This window comes from Suncus etruscus, chromosome 7 (assembly GCF_024139225.1).
Source record: "Suncus etruscus isolate mSunEtr1 chromosome 7, mSunEtr1.pri.cur, whole genome shotgun sequence".
Lineage (NCBI taxonomy): Eukaryota > Metazoa > Chordata > Mammalia > Eulipotyphla > Soricidae > Suncus > Suncus etruscus.
In genome coordinates this window covers 124682487-124700252 of record NC_064854.1, presented here as the reverse complement: position 1 = coordinate 124700252, position 17766 = coordinate 124682487, and the positions used below count along the sequence as shown (strand labels likewise).

Sequence of the window (17766 nt, the reverse complement as noted above, 5' to 3'; positions counted from 1 at the left end):
CACTACGGGCCTCAGTTTCCCTGGATGCTAACGAGTTGTCCGTCCTCCCCGAGCTGGACAGAAAGCCAGGACACGAGGCCTGGAGAGAGTCTGAGGGAACCTGTCAGGTGTGTGGGTGCCCACAAGCACAGGGAGCTCCTGGGAGCGAGCTCAAGCCGGAAGCTGTGGGCCAGCACACCGCCTCCTGCCAGGCCGCTCTTCCCACCTCCCAAGGTTTATGTGTTTCCTTCCCATCACGCAGCCACCATGACTCACACAGGGGCTCAGTGAGTAAGTCCAGGCTGCAGCTGCAGCCAGGCCCTTGGGCAAGACATTTCCCTGCCTGAGCCTCGCTTTCCCATCTGTAGAACCGACAGACAAGTCCTGCTCTGTTCACCTCACGGGGGAATCTGGGGCAAGCGCAGGGCTGATGAGGTGAAGGCTGTGACATGGTGAGAACAGCCTGGGGTGGGGCCCAAGGTCGGGCCAGAAACTAGGCTTGACATCACTCCCCAGTCAACCCCCAGCAAAACTTGAAAAGCTCATTTGCCCAGACTGACCAGCACATCCTCTTAGGGAGAGAAAACCCAAGCCTGGGATGGTTTAAGATGGTGGGAAGGGGGCCGGAGAGATGGCATGGGAGGTAGGGCTTTTGCCTTGCATGCAGAAGGATGGCGGTTTGAATCCCAAACCTAACACCCCATATGGTCCCCCCGAGCCTGCCAAGAGCAATTTCTGAGCATAGGGCCAGGAGTAACTACTGAGCGCTACTGGGTGTGACCCAAAAACAAACAAACAAACAAACAAAAACAAAAGATGGTGGGATGATGGGTCCACAAGGAAGGCCTGGTGGGCCAGAGTCCTTGGTCACCTTATGAGGAGTCCAGTGATAGACGAGGGGCATGGGGGACTAATTGAGGTGAGCTGCAGTACCACCCCCACCCCCTGCAACCTGTCCCAATCCAGATGCTGTAGGCAGAACTCCCAGTAGTGGGAGAAGCAGAAGGAACTGGAGGAGGAGCAGAGGCTGAGGCCACAAGGCAGGCTTTTTGAGGCTGAGTTCCTCCAAAAATTGGGGAGGGTTTCAGAGACGGGGAGCAGAAGTCTCCAAGTGATAATACAGTGGGAAGGGCACTTGCCTTGCCAGAAGTAGTTTCTGTGGCTGGGTGTGGTCCAAAAACAAAAACAACAAAAGCAAACCAAAACAAACAAACAAAATAAAAACAGGAGTGATTCCTGAGTGAAGAGCCAGAAGTAAATCCTGAGCATCACTGGATATAACCCAAAAAAAAAAAACTCATAAACAAACAAAAACCAGGTAGGAGCATAGGATGAGAAGGAGGGGAGGGCTGGAATGAATACTCTAACTAGGCAGAGAGGGTGCAGGAGATTAGGATAAAGGGAAGTGGGGGTTGGAGCAGAAAGGCCAACACTGAAACCGGTAGGGCCTTTGTCTCGCACAGCTGACCGTGGACCGACCTGGGTTCAATCCCCAGGATCCCATATAGTCCCCTGAGCCTGCCAGGAGTGATTTCTGAGCACAAAGCCAGGAGTAACCCCTGAGCACCACCTGGTATGGCCCAAAACCAAAAAGAAAAAGAAAACCACCAATAAACACTCTTCTGACTATGAACTATGCACTATGAAGGGCTTAACAAGAAGGCTATGATTAGTAATGTCTGCCAGGGGCAGTGCCTGGCCATGTGATGGATCCCTATTCTCTGTTTCCCATTCTCGGCAGGCTGGCCCCAGTGAGCTGGGCTGGTGATGTGGCTGAGAAAGAAACTCCTGTGAGTGAAGACTGGGGAGTCCATCTGGGGATATCGGTCACTGCTGCTAGTTGGGAAACTTGGAAAAAGGGGAATCTAGTTCTCTTTAGTTCCCCCTTTACTGCTCAGGCCTGGAATAGAGCCTCAGAAATGTTTGTGCAGGAATGGGAGGACAAGCCTGGTTTTCTTCCCCTTTGCATTTCCCAAGCAGCCTTGGAGATCTCCCAGATCTCTCAGGCCTTGGCTTCCCTCTCTGACTTTCTCTCTCACCTGCTCACCAGATCCTTGTCCTTCCACGCTCTCTACCCCACACACCTGGGCAGGCTGGAGGGGAAAGATGAACAGGCCTGTGGCTCGCTATGGTCAGATCTATCCCAGGCAGCAGCGTAACAAGTCAGTACTGCCATCACCCAGTGCCTGGCTGTCTCTGCCCCATTCTCCACCCAGCTGGGAGGAAAGTTGGTGGGGACACTCTCATTCCATCCAGACGTGACCCCTCTATGATTCCAGCAACACCAACAGGGCAAGGTGAGCCTAGGAGGCCGGAGTCTGGGAGAGGGAGGCAAATGTGAATCTTCCACTGGGGTAGCTATCTGTGAGCACTTTTCCAATAAGAGCAGCAAATGCATAGACACACAGGATTGGTGTGTGTGTGTGTGTGTGTGTGTGTGTGTGTGTGTGTGTGTGTCTGTGATGGTGTAGGTATGTACACATTTTTATTATTGAGTGCTGCATTTGTGCACAAATCCATTTGTCTCTGCACACACGAAAGGAAGTGCTCTGTGCTTTTTTGCCCACGTTATTTGCCATGTTATTCTATGTATCCTGCAGTCAGTTCTGTGTCAGATCACTTGAACTGATCTTGAAGGCAGCCAGCAGGTGAGGAGGGCACGGATCCCTTCCAGAGACTAGCTCATTCCCAGATGTGTTTGGGGGCCCCCCACCCTACCCCTCAGGGAGACTGAGACTTAGGTGAATTCCCCCTTATCCTGGGGGCTGTGGGTAAGGGAGGGCCTAACCCTTGAGTGGCTGGAAAGGCGACATTCCTTAAAAGAAGGAATTTATTTGATCCCAAGACCTAGCCCTGGGCCCCAGATTCCCCCTCCCAGTCTCTCTGCACCGCAGAAAGGGAGGTTAGCAGCTGCCAGCCTGCAATGCTGGCTTCTTGCTGTGTGGCCATGGAAAAGTTCTTGCTATGCTCTGGGCCTTGAAGTCCAGGGGTCCTGTTCTGTGTCCCAACCCCCAGGGCAGCCCTGCCAGGATCCACGTTAGGAATTCTATTAGCTGTTCCAAAGGTGCCTCCCACAGACGCCGCAGATGCTGGCCTCTTCTCCAATCTGGGTGATGGGCCACAGGGCCAGGATATTCCCCTCCCCAACGCCTCCACCCTCTCTCCACACATAAACCAGAAACGTATCATCTATATTGGCCTCTTCTTGAATTTCTTTTTTTTTTTTTTTTTTTTTTTTTGGGCCACATCCGGCATTGCTCAGGGGTTACTCCTGGCTGTTTGCTCAGAAATAGCTCCTGGCAGGCACGGGGGACCCTATGGGACACCAGGATTCGAACCAACCACCTTTGGTCCTGGATCGGCTGCTTGCAAGGCAAACGCCGCTGTGCTATCTCTCCGGGCCCCTCTTCTTGAATTTCTGTTGAAGGACCACGTCCCCAACTCCCCACACCTACAGGGGAATTTTTCCCATTCCACAAGTCCTCATAGGTCTCTCCCCAGGAGTGTAGAGCCCCCACACACCCAGGAGCCCAGAGAAGGAGAGTGAGATAAGGGAGGAGAGATATAAGGAGGGGAGAGATAAGCTCGTTAGCTAAGGGGAAGGGTTGCAGTCTTTCTCTTGCGTCTGAGAAGTTCTAGCTCATGCCTGACAGGTACATTGGGAGTCACCCACTTTAGATGTGATTCCCACTAGTGGACATGGGCCAGTTCCTCATGGGGAAATGCAGGTGTCAAAACTCCTTTCTAGACAGGGCTTGGAGCTCTAACAAGCCCCCAAAAGGCCTCAAGTCCTTTCCTCCTCACCCCTAGTTTGCTCAGGCTTCTTTTTGGAAGGCCAACCTGGGCCCCTTACAACCAGCCTGGTCTTAGAGAAAAACACCCTCCTAATCTGAAAGCTGGAGAACTGGGTCCTGGCTGTGTCTAGATCAGACTTGGGTTTTTCATGGAGAAACAGAGGCCGGATCACAGCGACACCTTTGCAAGGGCCAGGCCCGAACCTGGGTCTGGACCTTGGCAGGTGCAGGACCCCAGGATCCAGGGAAGAGAAGGTTCTACAAGCTCAGCCACCCCAACACAAACCCTGCGTAGAGAGTCCAGTCCTTTCCCTTCTACCAGCTTGCACCTCCAACCTACAAGAACCTTTCTGGGAATGTGACATCTCTGGGACATCCCTCTAGCATAGAGTTCAGGAAGGGGGGACAGTGCCAAGACTGGGGGCCCCTTTTTGTGTCTTCCCATGAGGCCTTCAAAATGCTCAATCCTGAGGTTTGCAGAGATCCCTCTGGAGCCTCAATGGCCCCACTTGACCTTGGCTTCCAGCAGCTAGAGGTGGAGAGCAGGTGGAGACACTCCTCCAGGCTGGGCAAGTCGTGAGCATCCTCAACCCGCACACCAGCCAGCCAGCCAGCCAGCCAGCCCGCCAGCCCAGGCAGCAGAGGGAAAGGGCGGTAGGCGCAGCTGCGCATGCGCGCTGCTCCCTCCGAGCCGGGCCGCTTTGTTCCCAGCTACCTGCCGAGCCATTCCCCCTGCCCCGCCCCGCCCGCGCGCCGATACACCGCACTCGCGGGGACCACGCCCCCTTCCCGAGATGGGCGGGGCCGCCTGAGGCCACGCCCCTTCCCGGACTGTTGCCTTCGAACGCGATTGGCCAGCCGCGAGCACACACGCCCACCCACCGCGGAAGCTGATTGGCTCGTCGGGGAAGAGGGCCTGCGGCTTATAAGGGAGCGCTCGCGTCCGGCCCCGCCCCCGGAGGGGAAAGTCACGTGGCGTTTCACTCGGCGCCTGTCACCACCCAGTTTGGGAAGCTTTCTTAAAGGGCCCGCTCCTTTTTTTTCCCCCCCAGAGCTGGTCCTTTACAGGATTTCTTCTCCCTGCCCTGGAGGGTGCCCACGCACTAGGCCATTTGAACTGCAACCAGCTGCTTAAGTTGGCGTTTCCCTTCTCCTCTTCAGGTCTCTGAGGCCGGATCACAGGACGTCTTTGCAGGTGGCAGGACAGATAGAAGAATCTAGGTCTGGACCTTTACAGGTTTAGGCCCCAGATCCAGGGAAGAGGGGGTTCTGCTCAGCAACCCCTGTGCAAAACCTAGAGTCCTTTCCCCTCTAGCAGCTTGACCCCCAACCTAGAACCTTTCAGAGAATGTGACAGCTCTGGGATATGGCCCCCCCTCTAGCAGAATGCAGAAAGGGGGGACAACGTATGACTGGGATGGCCTGTGCCCATCACCAGATGGTCATGCCGTCGCCTGCAACAGCCTGTGCCATAAAGCACAGTCCTGGCATGTAGGAGGCGTCCAGTTGTCATTTGCTGAATGAACTCAATAGAGGAAAAAAAAAAACCATTAATGAATGGGTTGACAACCAGGAGGGAAGGAAGGTTGGGAACCAATTGAGCTCTTAGCTGTCGCTCTACCCCAGTCCCAGTTCTTTGAGGGACCTGCGGAGCAGGTGCAAGACCTCCCCGTGCACCCATGCAAGCCGGCCTCTGGAGGGCCAGGGAATGGAAATGGGCTTTCAGGAGCATGGGTAGAGGGTGCAAGATATCCCCCATGCACCCAGGCAAGCCAGCCTCTGCAGAGCCAGGGATGGAGACTGGCTTTTAGGGACATGGGAAGCGGGTACAAGACATCCCTCATGCAACCATGCAAGCCACCTCCACAGACCTAGGAATGAAGCTGGGCACTGACCTCCCAGGGCCTTTAGGCAGGATGCAAGACCTCTCCCGTGCACCTATGCCAGCCAGCCTCTGCAGAGCCAGGTACGGAGATGGGAAACCCCTATTTGAGGGAGCCGAGGAGCAGGTACAAGATCTCCCTCATGTACCTATACAAGCCTCCCTCATATACTCATACAAGCCACCGTCTGCAGAGCCAGCAGGCATGCAGCTGGGCACTGACCTCGAAAGGCCCTTAGGCAGGATGCAAGACCTTCCCTATGCCAGCCAGCCAGCCTCTGTGTGCATCGCCAGAGATGGAGACGGGAGACCCCTCTTTGAGGGACCTGGGGAGCAGATGCACCCATTCATCCGTGCAAGCCACCCTCCACATAGCTAGGCGTGAAGCCAGTCGGGCCCTGACCTCCCAGGGCCCTTAGGCAGGGTGCAAGACCTCCCCTATGCACCCAGGCCAGCCAGCCAGCCTCTGCATAGCCAAGGGATGGAGATGGGCTTTTAGAGATCTGGGGAGTGGGTGCAAGACACCTCCCCTGCAACCATGCACCCTTGCTAGCCACACTCTGCATATCCGGACCTGAAGCTGGGCACTGAGCTCTCAAGGCCCTTAGGCAGGATGCAAGACCTCCCCTATGCACCCAGGCCAGCCGGCCAGCCTCTGCATAGCCAAGGGATGGAGATGGGCTTTTAGAGATCTGGGGAGTGGGTGCAAGACACCTCCCCTGCCACCATGCACCCTTGCAAGCCACACTCTGCATATCCAGACCTGAAGCTGGGCACTGAGCTCCCAGGGCCCTTGGGCAGGATGCAAGACCTCTCCCTTGCACCCAGGCCAGCCAGCCAGCCTCTGCATAGCCAAGGGATGGAGATGGGCTTTTAGAGATCTGGGGAGTGGGTGCAAGACACCTCCCCATGCACCCATGCACCCGGGCAAGCCGCCCTCCACATAGCCAGCAGGCTTATGAAGCCAGCCGGGCACTGACCTCCCAGGGCCCTTGGGCTAGGCTGGGCAGAGGTGAGAGGCCGGGCCGGTCCCCCAGCCCCTCCTGGAGCCCCCCAAAACCCCGCCACCGCTCCGGGAGGCTCCGACGCGGCGCCTTTAAGCCCGGGCCCGGGTTCCCTCGGCTCCGCCCCCGGGAGGGAGGCAGCCGGGGCGCGGGGCCGCCCGAGCCGCGGTGCCATTGGGGCTGTCTGTCAGGCCGGGGCGCGCGCAGGGCCGGGAGGGCCGGGGCGGGCGGGCGATCGGGCGGGCGGGCGGGCGATCGGGGCTCCGGGGCGCCGTCCCAGGGCCGGGCAGGGCTGGGCAGGGCAGGGCTGGGGCTGCCCGGCCCCGGTGCAGGCCCCGGCGGGGGCTGCCTGCCCTCCCTCCGTCCCTCCCTCCGTCTCGCTGCGCCCACCCACCCATGTCGGGGTCGGGGCCGGGATCGGAGCCCGGGGCCGCGTCGGGGGCCGGGTCCGAGGCCGCGGGGGCCCTGGCGGCCGTGGCCGGCGCGATGCCGCCCTGCAAGAGCGCCGAGTGGCTGCAGGAGGAGCTGGAGGCCCGCGGCGGCGCGTCGCTGCTGCTGCTCGACTGCCGGCCGCACGAGCTGTTCGAGTCGTCGCACATCGAGACGGCCATCAACCTGGCCATCCCGGGCCTCATGCTGCGCCGCCTGCGCAAGGGCAACCTGCCCATCCGCTCCATCATCCCCAACCACGCCGACAAGGAGCGCTTCGCCACGCGCTGCAAGGCGGCCACCGTGCTGCTCTACGACGAGGCCACGGCCGAGTGGCAGCCGCAGCCCGAGCCCGCCTCGGTGCTCGGCCTGCTGCTGCAGAAGCTGCGCGACGACGGCTGCCAGGCCTACTACCTGCAAGGTGAGGCCGGGGAGGGGGGCGCCACCCGTACCCCCGTGCACCCACACATAACCCCATGCACCCGCAAATACCCCCATACACACACACACACACACACACACACACATCCAGGGGTGCAGCTCAGCCCCAGTCCCTGGGACCCCCCTCTCCCATCCCCACTGACAACTGACAGGCCTACCACCTGCGATTTGAGGCCGGAGGGGGACAACCACCCATGAGCCCACACATACCCCCCATCCACACCCACGTACCCCAGGGGCGCAGCTCAGTCCCTCAGTCCTTGGGACCTGCCCATCCAAACTGACCACCACGGCTGCCAGGCCTTATAGCTGCAAGGTGAGGCCGGAGGGAGGCACCCACACGGGCATCCATGCACCCACCCGTGTAACCACACACACACACACACACACACACACACACACACACACGGAGGGAGGCACCCACACGGGCATCCATGCACCCACCCGTGTAACCACACACACACACACACACACACCCCTCTGGACCACTCACTTGCTTCTGCAGAAGCTCCCATCATCAGATGCCCAGTGGAGAGTGGGCACAAAAAAGTTGGCCCCATTGGGTTTGCTTTTCTCTTCTCCCTCCTGGCTGGTTGGTCTTCAACCCATGGCAGCAGTTAGGCCCATGGGTTTCAGCGACAGAATATCTCTCTCTCTCTCTCTCTCTCTCTCTCTCTCTCTCTCTCTCTCTCTCTCTCTCTCTCTCTCTCTCTCTCTCTCACACACACACACACACACACACACACACAATCTCACACACACACACCTACCTAGGGGCGCAGCTCAGTCCCTCAGCCCCTGGGGCAACTCTTCCCCCCAATCCAGACCACTTGCTTGCTTCTACAGAGGAGCTCCCATCATCGGATGCCCAGTGGAGTGGGCACGAAAAAGTTGGCCCCATTGGGCTTGCTTTCCTCTTCTCCCTCCTGGCCGGTTGGTCTTGGGCCCATGGCGTTTCAGTGACAGAATCCCACCTTCACCCACCCAGCTCCTCCTCCAGTCTGATCTGGAAGGCCAGGACAGGCCGGATGCTCTTTCTTTCCCCAGACCCCTCACTCCTTCCTAGATCAGAGTTTGGAGGTCTTGGAGGATGTGTTGCTTTCTGTCTGGCTTGGGCTCTCTGTCTCTCTCTCTGTCTCTCTCTGTCTCTCTCTGTCTCTCTGTCTCTCTCTCTCTCTCTCTCTCTCTCAAGTTTTTTACATGCTTATGTGGCTGGTTCTAGCTTTAGGGTCTCAGGATTTAACAATTCTCTCTAACACTCTTGGGTGTCAAGGTTTTGGGGAGGCACTTGGGGCTTGGTGGCAAGAAGTATCTGTTGCTTAATGCCCTTTTTCAGCCCCCCCCCACCCAGCTATCCAGTTCACCCACCCTGAGCCTGCCTAGGGGGGTATCCAGCACTTTGGGGGGGAGCGAGTGTCTGCAGCCTAGCCGGTGTTTCCAATTAACATTCCAAAATGGCCTCTCCCTCTCCCTCTTCTCCCTGGCAGTGGCAGGCAGGCAGGCAGGCAGGCAGGCGGGAGGGGAGCAGAGAGAGAGGCTTTGGAGCACCCTCGGGCACAGGGCCCAAGTTGGGCTGCAAGGTGCAGCCCTTAAGTTGTGTTCTAAGTGGGGCTTCCAGAGAGGTGGGTCTGGGACCCCCCCTTTTCTGTACCTGCCCCCCTGCTGGGGGATAGGGCAAGATGGTACCTGAATGCTCCTCCCTGACAGTGGTGGGGATGGCAGCAAGCTCTGCCTTGCAGTCAGGGACCCACGGGGCAGAGATGGCGCTCCGTGGTAGGGCAGTCGCCTTGCATGTGTGAACCCCCGGCTTTGATATTTTTTGGCACCGGCGAAAATAACAAAACAAGAAGACTCCAGAATGTGCCTTCAGGGAATCCTCCAGCCCTTTCTCTTTACCTCCCTGCTTCCCTATTCTCCTATCTAGGAGGGGTTTGCAGACCCATGGGTGCTCTTCTGAAATGGAGCTGCCTGCTTGATATGCCACTTAGCAGTTCTGGAGCACCCTTGGGTGTTGCAGGAGAGGAATGTGCTGGGGCCTGTTCTCCAGTGCCCCAAGGCAGGTGGTTTGTCTGGGCCCTGCAGAGTTTCAGGTGGGCTGTAGAACTCCGGCTAGGTGCTTCACCTCCTGGAGTCTCAGCTTCTTTGTCTATAAAGTGGGCTATAGGCTCACTGGGAAGAACAGGCCCTTGGTACATGCCTGCATGGCCTGGGTGGGCTGTAGTGGTAACATGCTTGCCAGGAAGTCTGGCCGTGGCGGTTTTTGTGTGTGACACCTTTGGGACCGGGAATGTGGCTTAGGTAGGGGCCCCGCCATCTATCTCTTCCCCTCACTCCGGCTGCAGATGGTTTTTGTTTTGTTTTTGTTTTTGGGCCACACCCCGTGATGCTCGGGGGTTACTCCAGGCTCTGCGCTCAGAAATTGCTCCCGGCTCAGGGGACCATATGGGATGCCTGGAATCGAATCTGGATCTATCCTGGATTTTGTTGTGTGCAAGGCAAACTATCTACCGCTATGCTATCTCTCTGGCCCCTGCAGGTGGTTTTAACAAGTTCCAGACAGAGTATTCAGAGCACTGCGAGACCAATGTGGACAGCTCCTCCTCGCCCAGTGGCTCACCACCCACCTCCGTGCTGGGCCTGGGGGGCCTCCGCATCAGCTCCGACTGTTCTGACGGGGAATCGGATCGAGAGCTGCCCAGCAGCGCCACCGAGTCGGACGGCAGCCCTCTGCCCTCCAGCCAGCCGGCATTCCCTGTACAGATCCTGCCCTACCTCTACCTCGGCTGTGCCAAGGACTCCACCAACCTGGACGTGCTCGGCAAATACGGCATCAAGTACATCCTCAACGTCACGCCCAACCTGCCCAACGCCTTCGAGCACGGCGGCGAATTCACCTACAAGCAGATCCCCATCTCTGACCATTGGAGCCAGAACCTCTCCCAGTTCTTCCCCGAGGCCATCAGCTTCATTGGTAGGTGTTGCCCGGCGCTGGGCAGGGTGGGTGGACAGGCATGGAGAGGTGTGGACTGGACTCTGGTTGTCACCCAGGTCCAGCTATCTGGGCACCATAGTACTTGTTAAGACTTGGGGGTGGGGGCCAGAGCGATAGCACAGCAAGTAGGGTGTTTGCCTTGCACTCAGCTTACCCAGGACAGACCCAGGTTCGATCCCTGGCATCCTATATAGTCCCCCGAGCCTGCCAGGAGCAATTTCCGAGTGCAGAGCCAGGGGTAACTACTGAAGTACCACTGCGTGTGACCCAGAAACCAAAACCAAAAGACTTGGAGATGTACCTGGCCGGCAAGTCATCAGGACTGACCCTAGCATGCTCCTGGGTTCTGGGATTTCCTGGCTGTCAACATCACAAAGACTCTGCTGTCAGCCTGTGTCTTCCTGGCACCATTGTTTAGGGCTCAGGGTGCTGACATCTTCCTGGGGCCTCCCTCCTATGTGCTGGCCCATGTCTCAGCACGCATGTGCCCAGGATGGGCTGTCACAGCACTGCTTTGGGTTGCTCTGTCCTAGGAAGTGCTGAAGGGTGGCCCTGGTACAGAAGCTAACCACCGCCTCCCTCTGCAGTTGCAGGAATCAGGATGACAGGAAAGTGCCTCCCTGGGGCCACAGAGGTTCCAGGCTGCCTGTGGGGCTTGCTTGAGTTCTGAGGATAGAGGGAGAATGTGAGGGAGGCTGGGAGAGGGCCTCCCCAGAGCACTGGCCTTTGCTATCTGGGGTAATGCCCTCTGGGAACGTCCACCTCAGCTGGACCCAGCTCTGCATTGGCCTTATCTTTAACAGCCCCAGCCTCCCTCCTTCCTTCTCAGCCACCCCAGATGGCTGTTGGGCCTCGGGTCAGCTCCTCCGGCCTTGGCAGCCGTCCAGGGTACAGGACACAAGATCAGGAAGAATATAACCCCTGGTGACCCCGGGTTTCTGCACCGGCCTCCGGTGACTGTCACAGTGGCCTGGCCCGGCCCGCCTCGTCCCACCCGCGGCCATGTCCAGTGGGGGGCGTTTCTGTCTCAGCTAGACCAGGCCTGGCTTTAATAACAGGAAGTGGGAGGCTTCCTGCCTCATCCGCTTACTGGGAACCAAAACTAGGTGCCTGGCTGGGAGGAAGGAAGGAAGTAGAGGCTTGGGGGGGGGGGGAGAGGGAGGAGGGAGAGGCCGAGGCTGAGAAGCTTTTCTAGCTCAGCTCTGAGGACAGGGCCTGGAGGGCTGGGTGCTGCCTCAGCATCTGCTGAAATGGGGGCGCAGGCTCTGAGGGAGGTGTGTGTGTATGTGTGTTGCTTTAGGGAGGGGTGTGTGTGTGTGTTGCTTTAGAGAGGGCCCCTTATTTTTCTGGAAGACTCTGGAAAGAGCACATACAGGGCAGAAGGAGCAGAGAGAGAGAGAGAGAGAGAGAGAGAGAGAGAGAGAGTGTGTGTGTGTGTGTGTGTGTGTGTGTGTGTGTAAGGAGCAGAGAGAGAGAGAGTGTGTGTGTGTGTGTGTGTGTGTGTGTGTGTGTTGCTTTAGGGAGGGCCCCAGAGAGAGAGAGAGAGAGAGAGAGAGAGAGAGAGAGAGAGTGTGTGTGTGTGTGTGTGTGTGTGTGTGTGTGTTGCTTTAGGGAGGGCCCCCTATTTTTCTGGAAGGCTCTGGAGAGAGCACAGTACAGGGCAGAAGGAGCACAGAGGAAGCCCAGCTTCCTCCCAGGACCCAGTGTTCCCGGATCAAGCCCCAGCCCTCCCCCAAGCCCCCACGCCTTAGCCACTTCCTGAAAACCTAAAAATAAAGCCAATCCCAGTGGTTTTAAATGTTGGCTGCACAGGAAGTGGGTCTGGGGGACAGGTGTACCCGGGTGTTTGGTGTGAACCTGCTGGAGGCTTGTCCCCCAAACCCCCTTCTCCCACCCCATCTCAAGGTCACATCACTGCTCAGACCAGGATGGAAGGTGGCAATTTGGCTCTTACTTACCCTGCCTCTGGTCTTGCCCTAGGTAGTCCCTGAGGTGTTAGACTTGGGCTCTCACACATCTCTGCCAGGAGGAGCAATTGAAGCTGGGAATCCTGTGTGGGAGGACAGTGTACTAGGAACAGCTCCCAGGGTGAGGGACACTGGAGGCACCTGCTCTGAGCCTACTCTGGTGACCTCTTTATCCTTGGCATAGGGAGGAGAGATGGGAAGAATGAGTGGCTTGTCGAGCTCCTGTGTTGTGCGGGAGGTGGAGCCGTGAGAAAGTCCTGGATTCAGTTGGGAGAGGCAGAGGGAGGGTTGAAACAGGGATGGTGGAACTGGAGCGATGGCACAGTGGTAGGGTGTTTGCCTTGCATGTGGCCGGCCCGGGACAGACCCGAGTTCAATCTCCGGCATCCCATATGGTCCCCAAAGCCTGTCAGGAGTGATTTTGGAGCGCAGAGCCAGAAATAACTCCTGAGCACTGCTGGGTGAGGCCCAAGATAAGAGAACAAATAAAAGGAACAGGGATGGTGGATGGGGATGGGGTTGGCCCAGCTGGGGAACGTCTAATGATAGGCTAGGTGGATAAAGCTCATATGTGGAGCCTCAGCCATGGCCTGTATGCTCTTGTCTGACTCTGTGGAATGAGGCAGCCAGGGGTACAGTAGGCACTGGGCAAGTGCTAAGTAAGGGCAAGGGCAGCCACTCAGTCCTGTTCCCCAAAGCAGCTTTTTTTGCTTCTTTGTTTGTTTGTTTGTTTGTTTTGTGTTGTTTGGGTCACACCCAGCAGTGCTCAGGGGTTACTCTTGCTCTCTGCTCAGAAATCGCTCCTGGCAGGCTCGGGGGACCATATGGGATGCCGGGATTCGAACCACTGTCCTCTGCGTGCAAGGCAAACACCCTCCCTACCTCCATGCTATCTCTCCGGCCCCCCAAAGCAGCTTTTTGGAGGGCATCTGTGGGAGCTATAACAGGAGATCCAATTCAGCCTTGCCCTCAAGCCTGGGTTGACGATGGCAGCTACTATGACAGGAGGACCCTCCTGTGGCCTTTATCTTGTCTCTCTGTCACCATGTCTGTCCTAACCTTGGTGCTGGGCAGGCAGAAGGTGTCCCAGGGCCTGTTGAAGCCGCAGGAGCACTCGCTGTGGTCATACTTGTCACAATCAGGTCCTTAGAGCAGTGTCTGTCTTTTCTCTAAGACATGTGTGACCCTTTCACAGTCACACACACTGAGCCAGCTCTCCAGGCCTTTGGGGGGCCCCCTCCCTGACCCTGGCTGAAACCTTTGTGTTTTAGATGAGGCCCGATCCAAGAAGTGTGGCGTCCTGGTGCACTGCCTGGCAGGCATCAGCCGCTCGGTGACGGTCACCGTGGCCTACCTGATGCAGAAGATGAACCTGTCGCTCAACGACGCCTATGACTTTGTCAAGAGGAAAAAATCCAACATCTCGCCCAACTTCAACTTCATGGGGCAGCTGCTGGACTTCGAGCGGACGCTGGGGCTCAGCAGCCCGTGTGACAACCACACTCCGAGCGAACAGCTGTACTTCTCCACGCCCACCAACCACAACCTGTTCCCCCTCAACACGCTTGAGTCCACGTGAGGCCTGGGACCCAGGGGCGCTCGGTGCCAGCCCCTCCCCAGCCCTTTCCAAGGGGCCAGGTAGACAAGTCCACAATCACTCACTCGCCTCCCGAGAGATGTGGATGCTGCCTGGGCCAGGGTATGGCGACAGCGACCGACTTCCTCCAACATCTGGGAAGCCCAGCCCCGTGGCTCAGCTTCTCCCATCAGCAAAACTTCCTGGAGGAGCCCCTGGCTCTCGAATTTATGGCTCGGGGAGTCCTTATCCCAGGAGACTGTTGTTGACCCAGCCAAGTTTGGCTGTGGCTGTTTTTAAAGACACATCCGTGGACTGAGTTTACTTTTTACTGTTGGCAGGTAAGCCCACGCTCCCCCGAGCACACAGAGTGTTCAAGCTTTCTTGATTTTTATTTTTAATGAAAAGTGTTATTTTCAGGCAACATGCAACAGCAGATTGTATAAACCAGTATTTCATCCCTTTCTTGATCTGCAAGAGAGAGAGAGAGAGAGAGACAGAGTGCGCAAGAGAGTTTTGTTTTTCTACTTCAAAGAGCAACGTTTGTTGTCGATTTTCTTTTTTTAACATGGAAAAGACAAGCCCCGTGTTGATCTTGACCAAATGCATTTTGCACATGTGTGAAGCCTCCGTTTCTGCAGTGGGCCTTGGATGGGCCTGCCTGCTGCTCTCCAGGCATCAAACCCACTCTCTGTACCTGCTGCATCCCACCCAGCACTGCAGTGACTGGTGGGCTCTGCAGCCTCACTGGGACAGGAGCAGGGTGACAACGCACGCTGCCATTGTCCGGCGCCATCAGGGCCCCGGGACACTGCCAAGCAGTACCATAAACCCTCCAGGATCAACCCCTTGGGGGCCCTTTTCAATACTACCCACTACTTACTTCAGTCTTGTTGAATCTTTGTCTCTCACAGATCGTGGGGCAAAACTGAGGGGCTGGGGGCCTGGCCCTGCCTCCCGCATGTCCCTGTGGCCATCACTTCAGTTCAGTTGTCACCCCCCTTCACCCCCAGTCCATGGAAGCCTGTCTTCTCTCATTGCTCACGCCTTCTGCTCCTTGAGGCTCAACCCTATTTCAATCCCAGGGCCAGGGTGGGTTAAGGAGAAGGTAGACAAGTGAAAGGGGTGTGAGACCCCTTCCACCCCAACCCTCACTGCCTGCGGTCCCAGAACCAAGCCACGGATCCGTTACCCTCCTCCACTTCTGTTCCTCCTCCCACCTTGGTTCTCCCAGGTGCCGGGAAGTTTGGGGGGGCCTGGGAGGGGCGAGCAGTTGGGTCCCCAGGGGTGCAGCACTCGGTGCGTGAGCGAGGCCACGGAAACTGCCCCCACCTGCATCTTACCTCACAGGGGTGGCTTTCAGGGATTTTTAAGGCATTGGATTAAAATCTTGCCGCAGTCAAGAAATTTGACAAAAAAAGCTTCCATGCTGTACATGGTTCTCTTTCTCTTTTTTTTTTTTTTTTAACTTTTAACAAGAAAACGCTAGAAAGATGCATCAGATTTGTATAAATGAGGGTATGCCAAGGGGGTGGCCAGTTTTGCTTTATGACTTATGAAGGAAAATTTGTGACCCTACATATATATATATATACATACATACACACATACATATAAATATATATATATATATATCCCGAACCAGCAACGAACGGGACTTTGTTTATATTGCAAATAAATATTATTTTTTCTTTAATGTGAGTTGTGCTTACTAAAGATTTAGGGGGTAGGAGGAAGGAGGAACTCTTGCTAGCATTGGCTGGTCAGAGACGGTGGAGTGCAAGAGCTGGACTTCTGGGAGAAATGGGTACAGCTTCTCCCCAATAATTCTGGCACCTTTAGGCAGGTGCCTCAGCACCTGATTTCTTAAGTCTGTGATGGATGGGCGATGGAGGCTTGGAGAGGGGCCACACCAAGGAACTCCTGCCCCATTGGACCAACCCAGGCTGCTTGCTGGAATCAACTTCCCTGCAGGTCCCTGGGCACATGGGTGGAAGGGGTGGCCATGTTCATCTCACTCCATCTGTTGAATCTGTGACTCAAGCGAGACTGGAACCTGGCCTGTGAGGTCCAACCACATGACCCCTGATTAGCTCTGCAATACAGTGCTTCCTCCCCGAGCCTCACCGTACACCTAGGTTAAGGGGGGGCTGCCACACCCAGACACCCAGTGAGTGTTTTGTGTGAACACAACCTTCATTTCGTAGTCTGAGCTGGGGTTTACAGAGAACAATTAGCCAGGTCCAGTCTTCCACAAAGTAGGGGATCTCCGGCTCTCCATGCTTCTTCCTGGGACTCTGGCTAGGTCCCAATGGGGAGCAGGGAGCCAGGAGGGGACCCTGAGGATGTCTGGTGACCACAGAACTGGGGAGTGATCTAGGGAAATCTGTGGGCCTGGAGTCATATCTGCCGGACCCCTGCTGGGCCATGTACACTCTTCCCACCCTATCTCCACCTGTGAGTGCCCTGCCATCTGTATCCCCTCCAAAAAAGATAGGGAGGGGTCCATGGGTTTAAATCTCAGGGGCCGGAGAGATAGCATGGAGGTTTGCCTTGCATGCAGAAGGACGGCGGTTTGAGTCCTGGCATCCCATATGGTCCCCTGAGCCTGCTAGGAGCGATTTCTGAGCATAAAGCCAAGAAGAACCCCTGAGCGCTGCCCAGTATGACCCCCCCCCCCCAAAAAAAAAAAGTCTACCTAAATCCCAGCAGAGGAGCCCGAGTGATAGCATAGTGGTAGGGCATTTGCCTTGCATGAGGCCAACCGCAGACAGACCCGGTTCGATTTCCAGCATCCCTTTTGGTCCCCCGAGCATGCCAGGAGCGACTTCTGAGCACAGTAGGGTGTGACCATACATACAAAATCCCAGCAGTGTGACTGACTCCTCGCCTCACTCAACAGCCCTGACTTCAGAGTTGGGGACACGCTCATGTAGCCAGCGGGACTGGGAGCATGGGGGAAGATGGGGGTTCTCACAGCTGTTGGGGAGGGGTGGGGAATAACTGCTTTTCCTCTTGGGCTTCCTCAAGGCCATGGCCCATCTGTGCCAGGGGTAGGCAGGGGGTGCCGAGCAGGAAGAGACTGGGTCTTTGTTCCCTCTTGATGTCCTCAGTGGCCGGAGCTGGGGAAGCCCGCAGGCTGGGGACCGGGGACCGGGCCCCTGACTGCTGTGTAAGTGCCAGGCAGTGCCAGTGTGTCCCAGCACAGGATGGGAGAGTTGCCTCCTAAGCTCTTCAGACAGGCCTCTCTGACCCGCAGTATCCTCATCTCTAGCAATTTCCCCCACAGCACTCTGCCCTTCAGCTTCCTGATGGTGGGACAGAGGGACTAGGTGACGGCAGGGTCCCTGGGAATTTGGGTCTTCACTCTGTGATCCTAGTCTGGCCACGCTTTCTGTGGACTGTAAAATATATCCCAACATTATTTTATTCTTTTTATTTTGGGTTTTTTTTTGGGAGGGCCACACCAGGCAGCATTCAAGGGTTACTCCTAGCAGGCTCAGGGGAACCACATGGGATGCAGGGGATCGAACCTGGGTCTGTTACGGTTGGCCTTTTTTACAGTGGACCATTAGCTCCCATTAGATACCAGATCCCCTTCTCACATTTCCTCCCTCTGAGCTCCAGTTGTTCCCAGTTTTTGCCTTGCTTTTCCCCCAACGGTACTACCAGTTTCAGGCTGACTTTGCTGTCTCTGAAGGC

The 17766-nt window shown here is 56.7% G+C and overlaps 1 protein-coding gene across 1 annotated transcript; it reads left to right on the top strand.

Annotated features, from left to right (window-relative positions):
- Positions 1 to 7055: 7055 nt before the first annotated feature.
- On the top strand, positions 7056 to 15760 carry DUSP7 (dual specificity phosphatase 7). The gene is made up of 3 exons (XM_049777709.1): positions 7056 to 7509; positions 10066 to 10500; positions 13760 to 15760. The coding sequence occupies exons 1-3, from the start codon at positions 7056 to 7058 to the stop codon at positions 14065 to 14067; spliced, it is 1197 nt and encodes a 398-aa protein (XP_049633666.1). The 3' UTR covers positions 14068 to 15760.
- The last annotated feature ends 2006 nt before the right edge of the window (positions 15761 to 17766 follow it).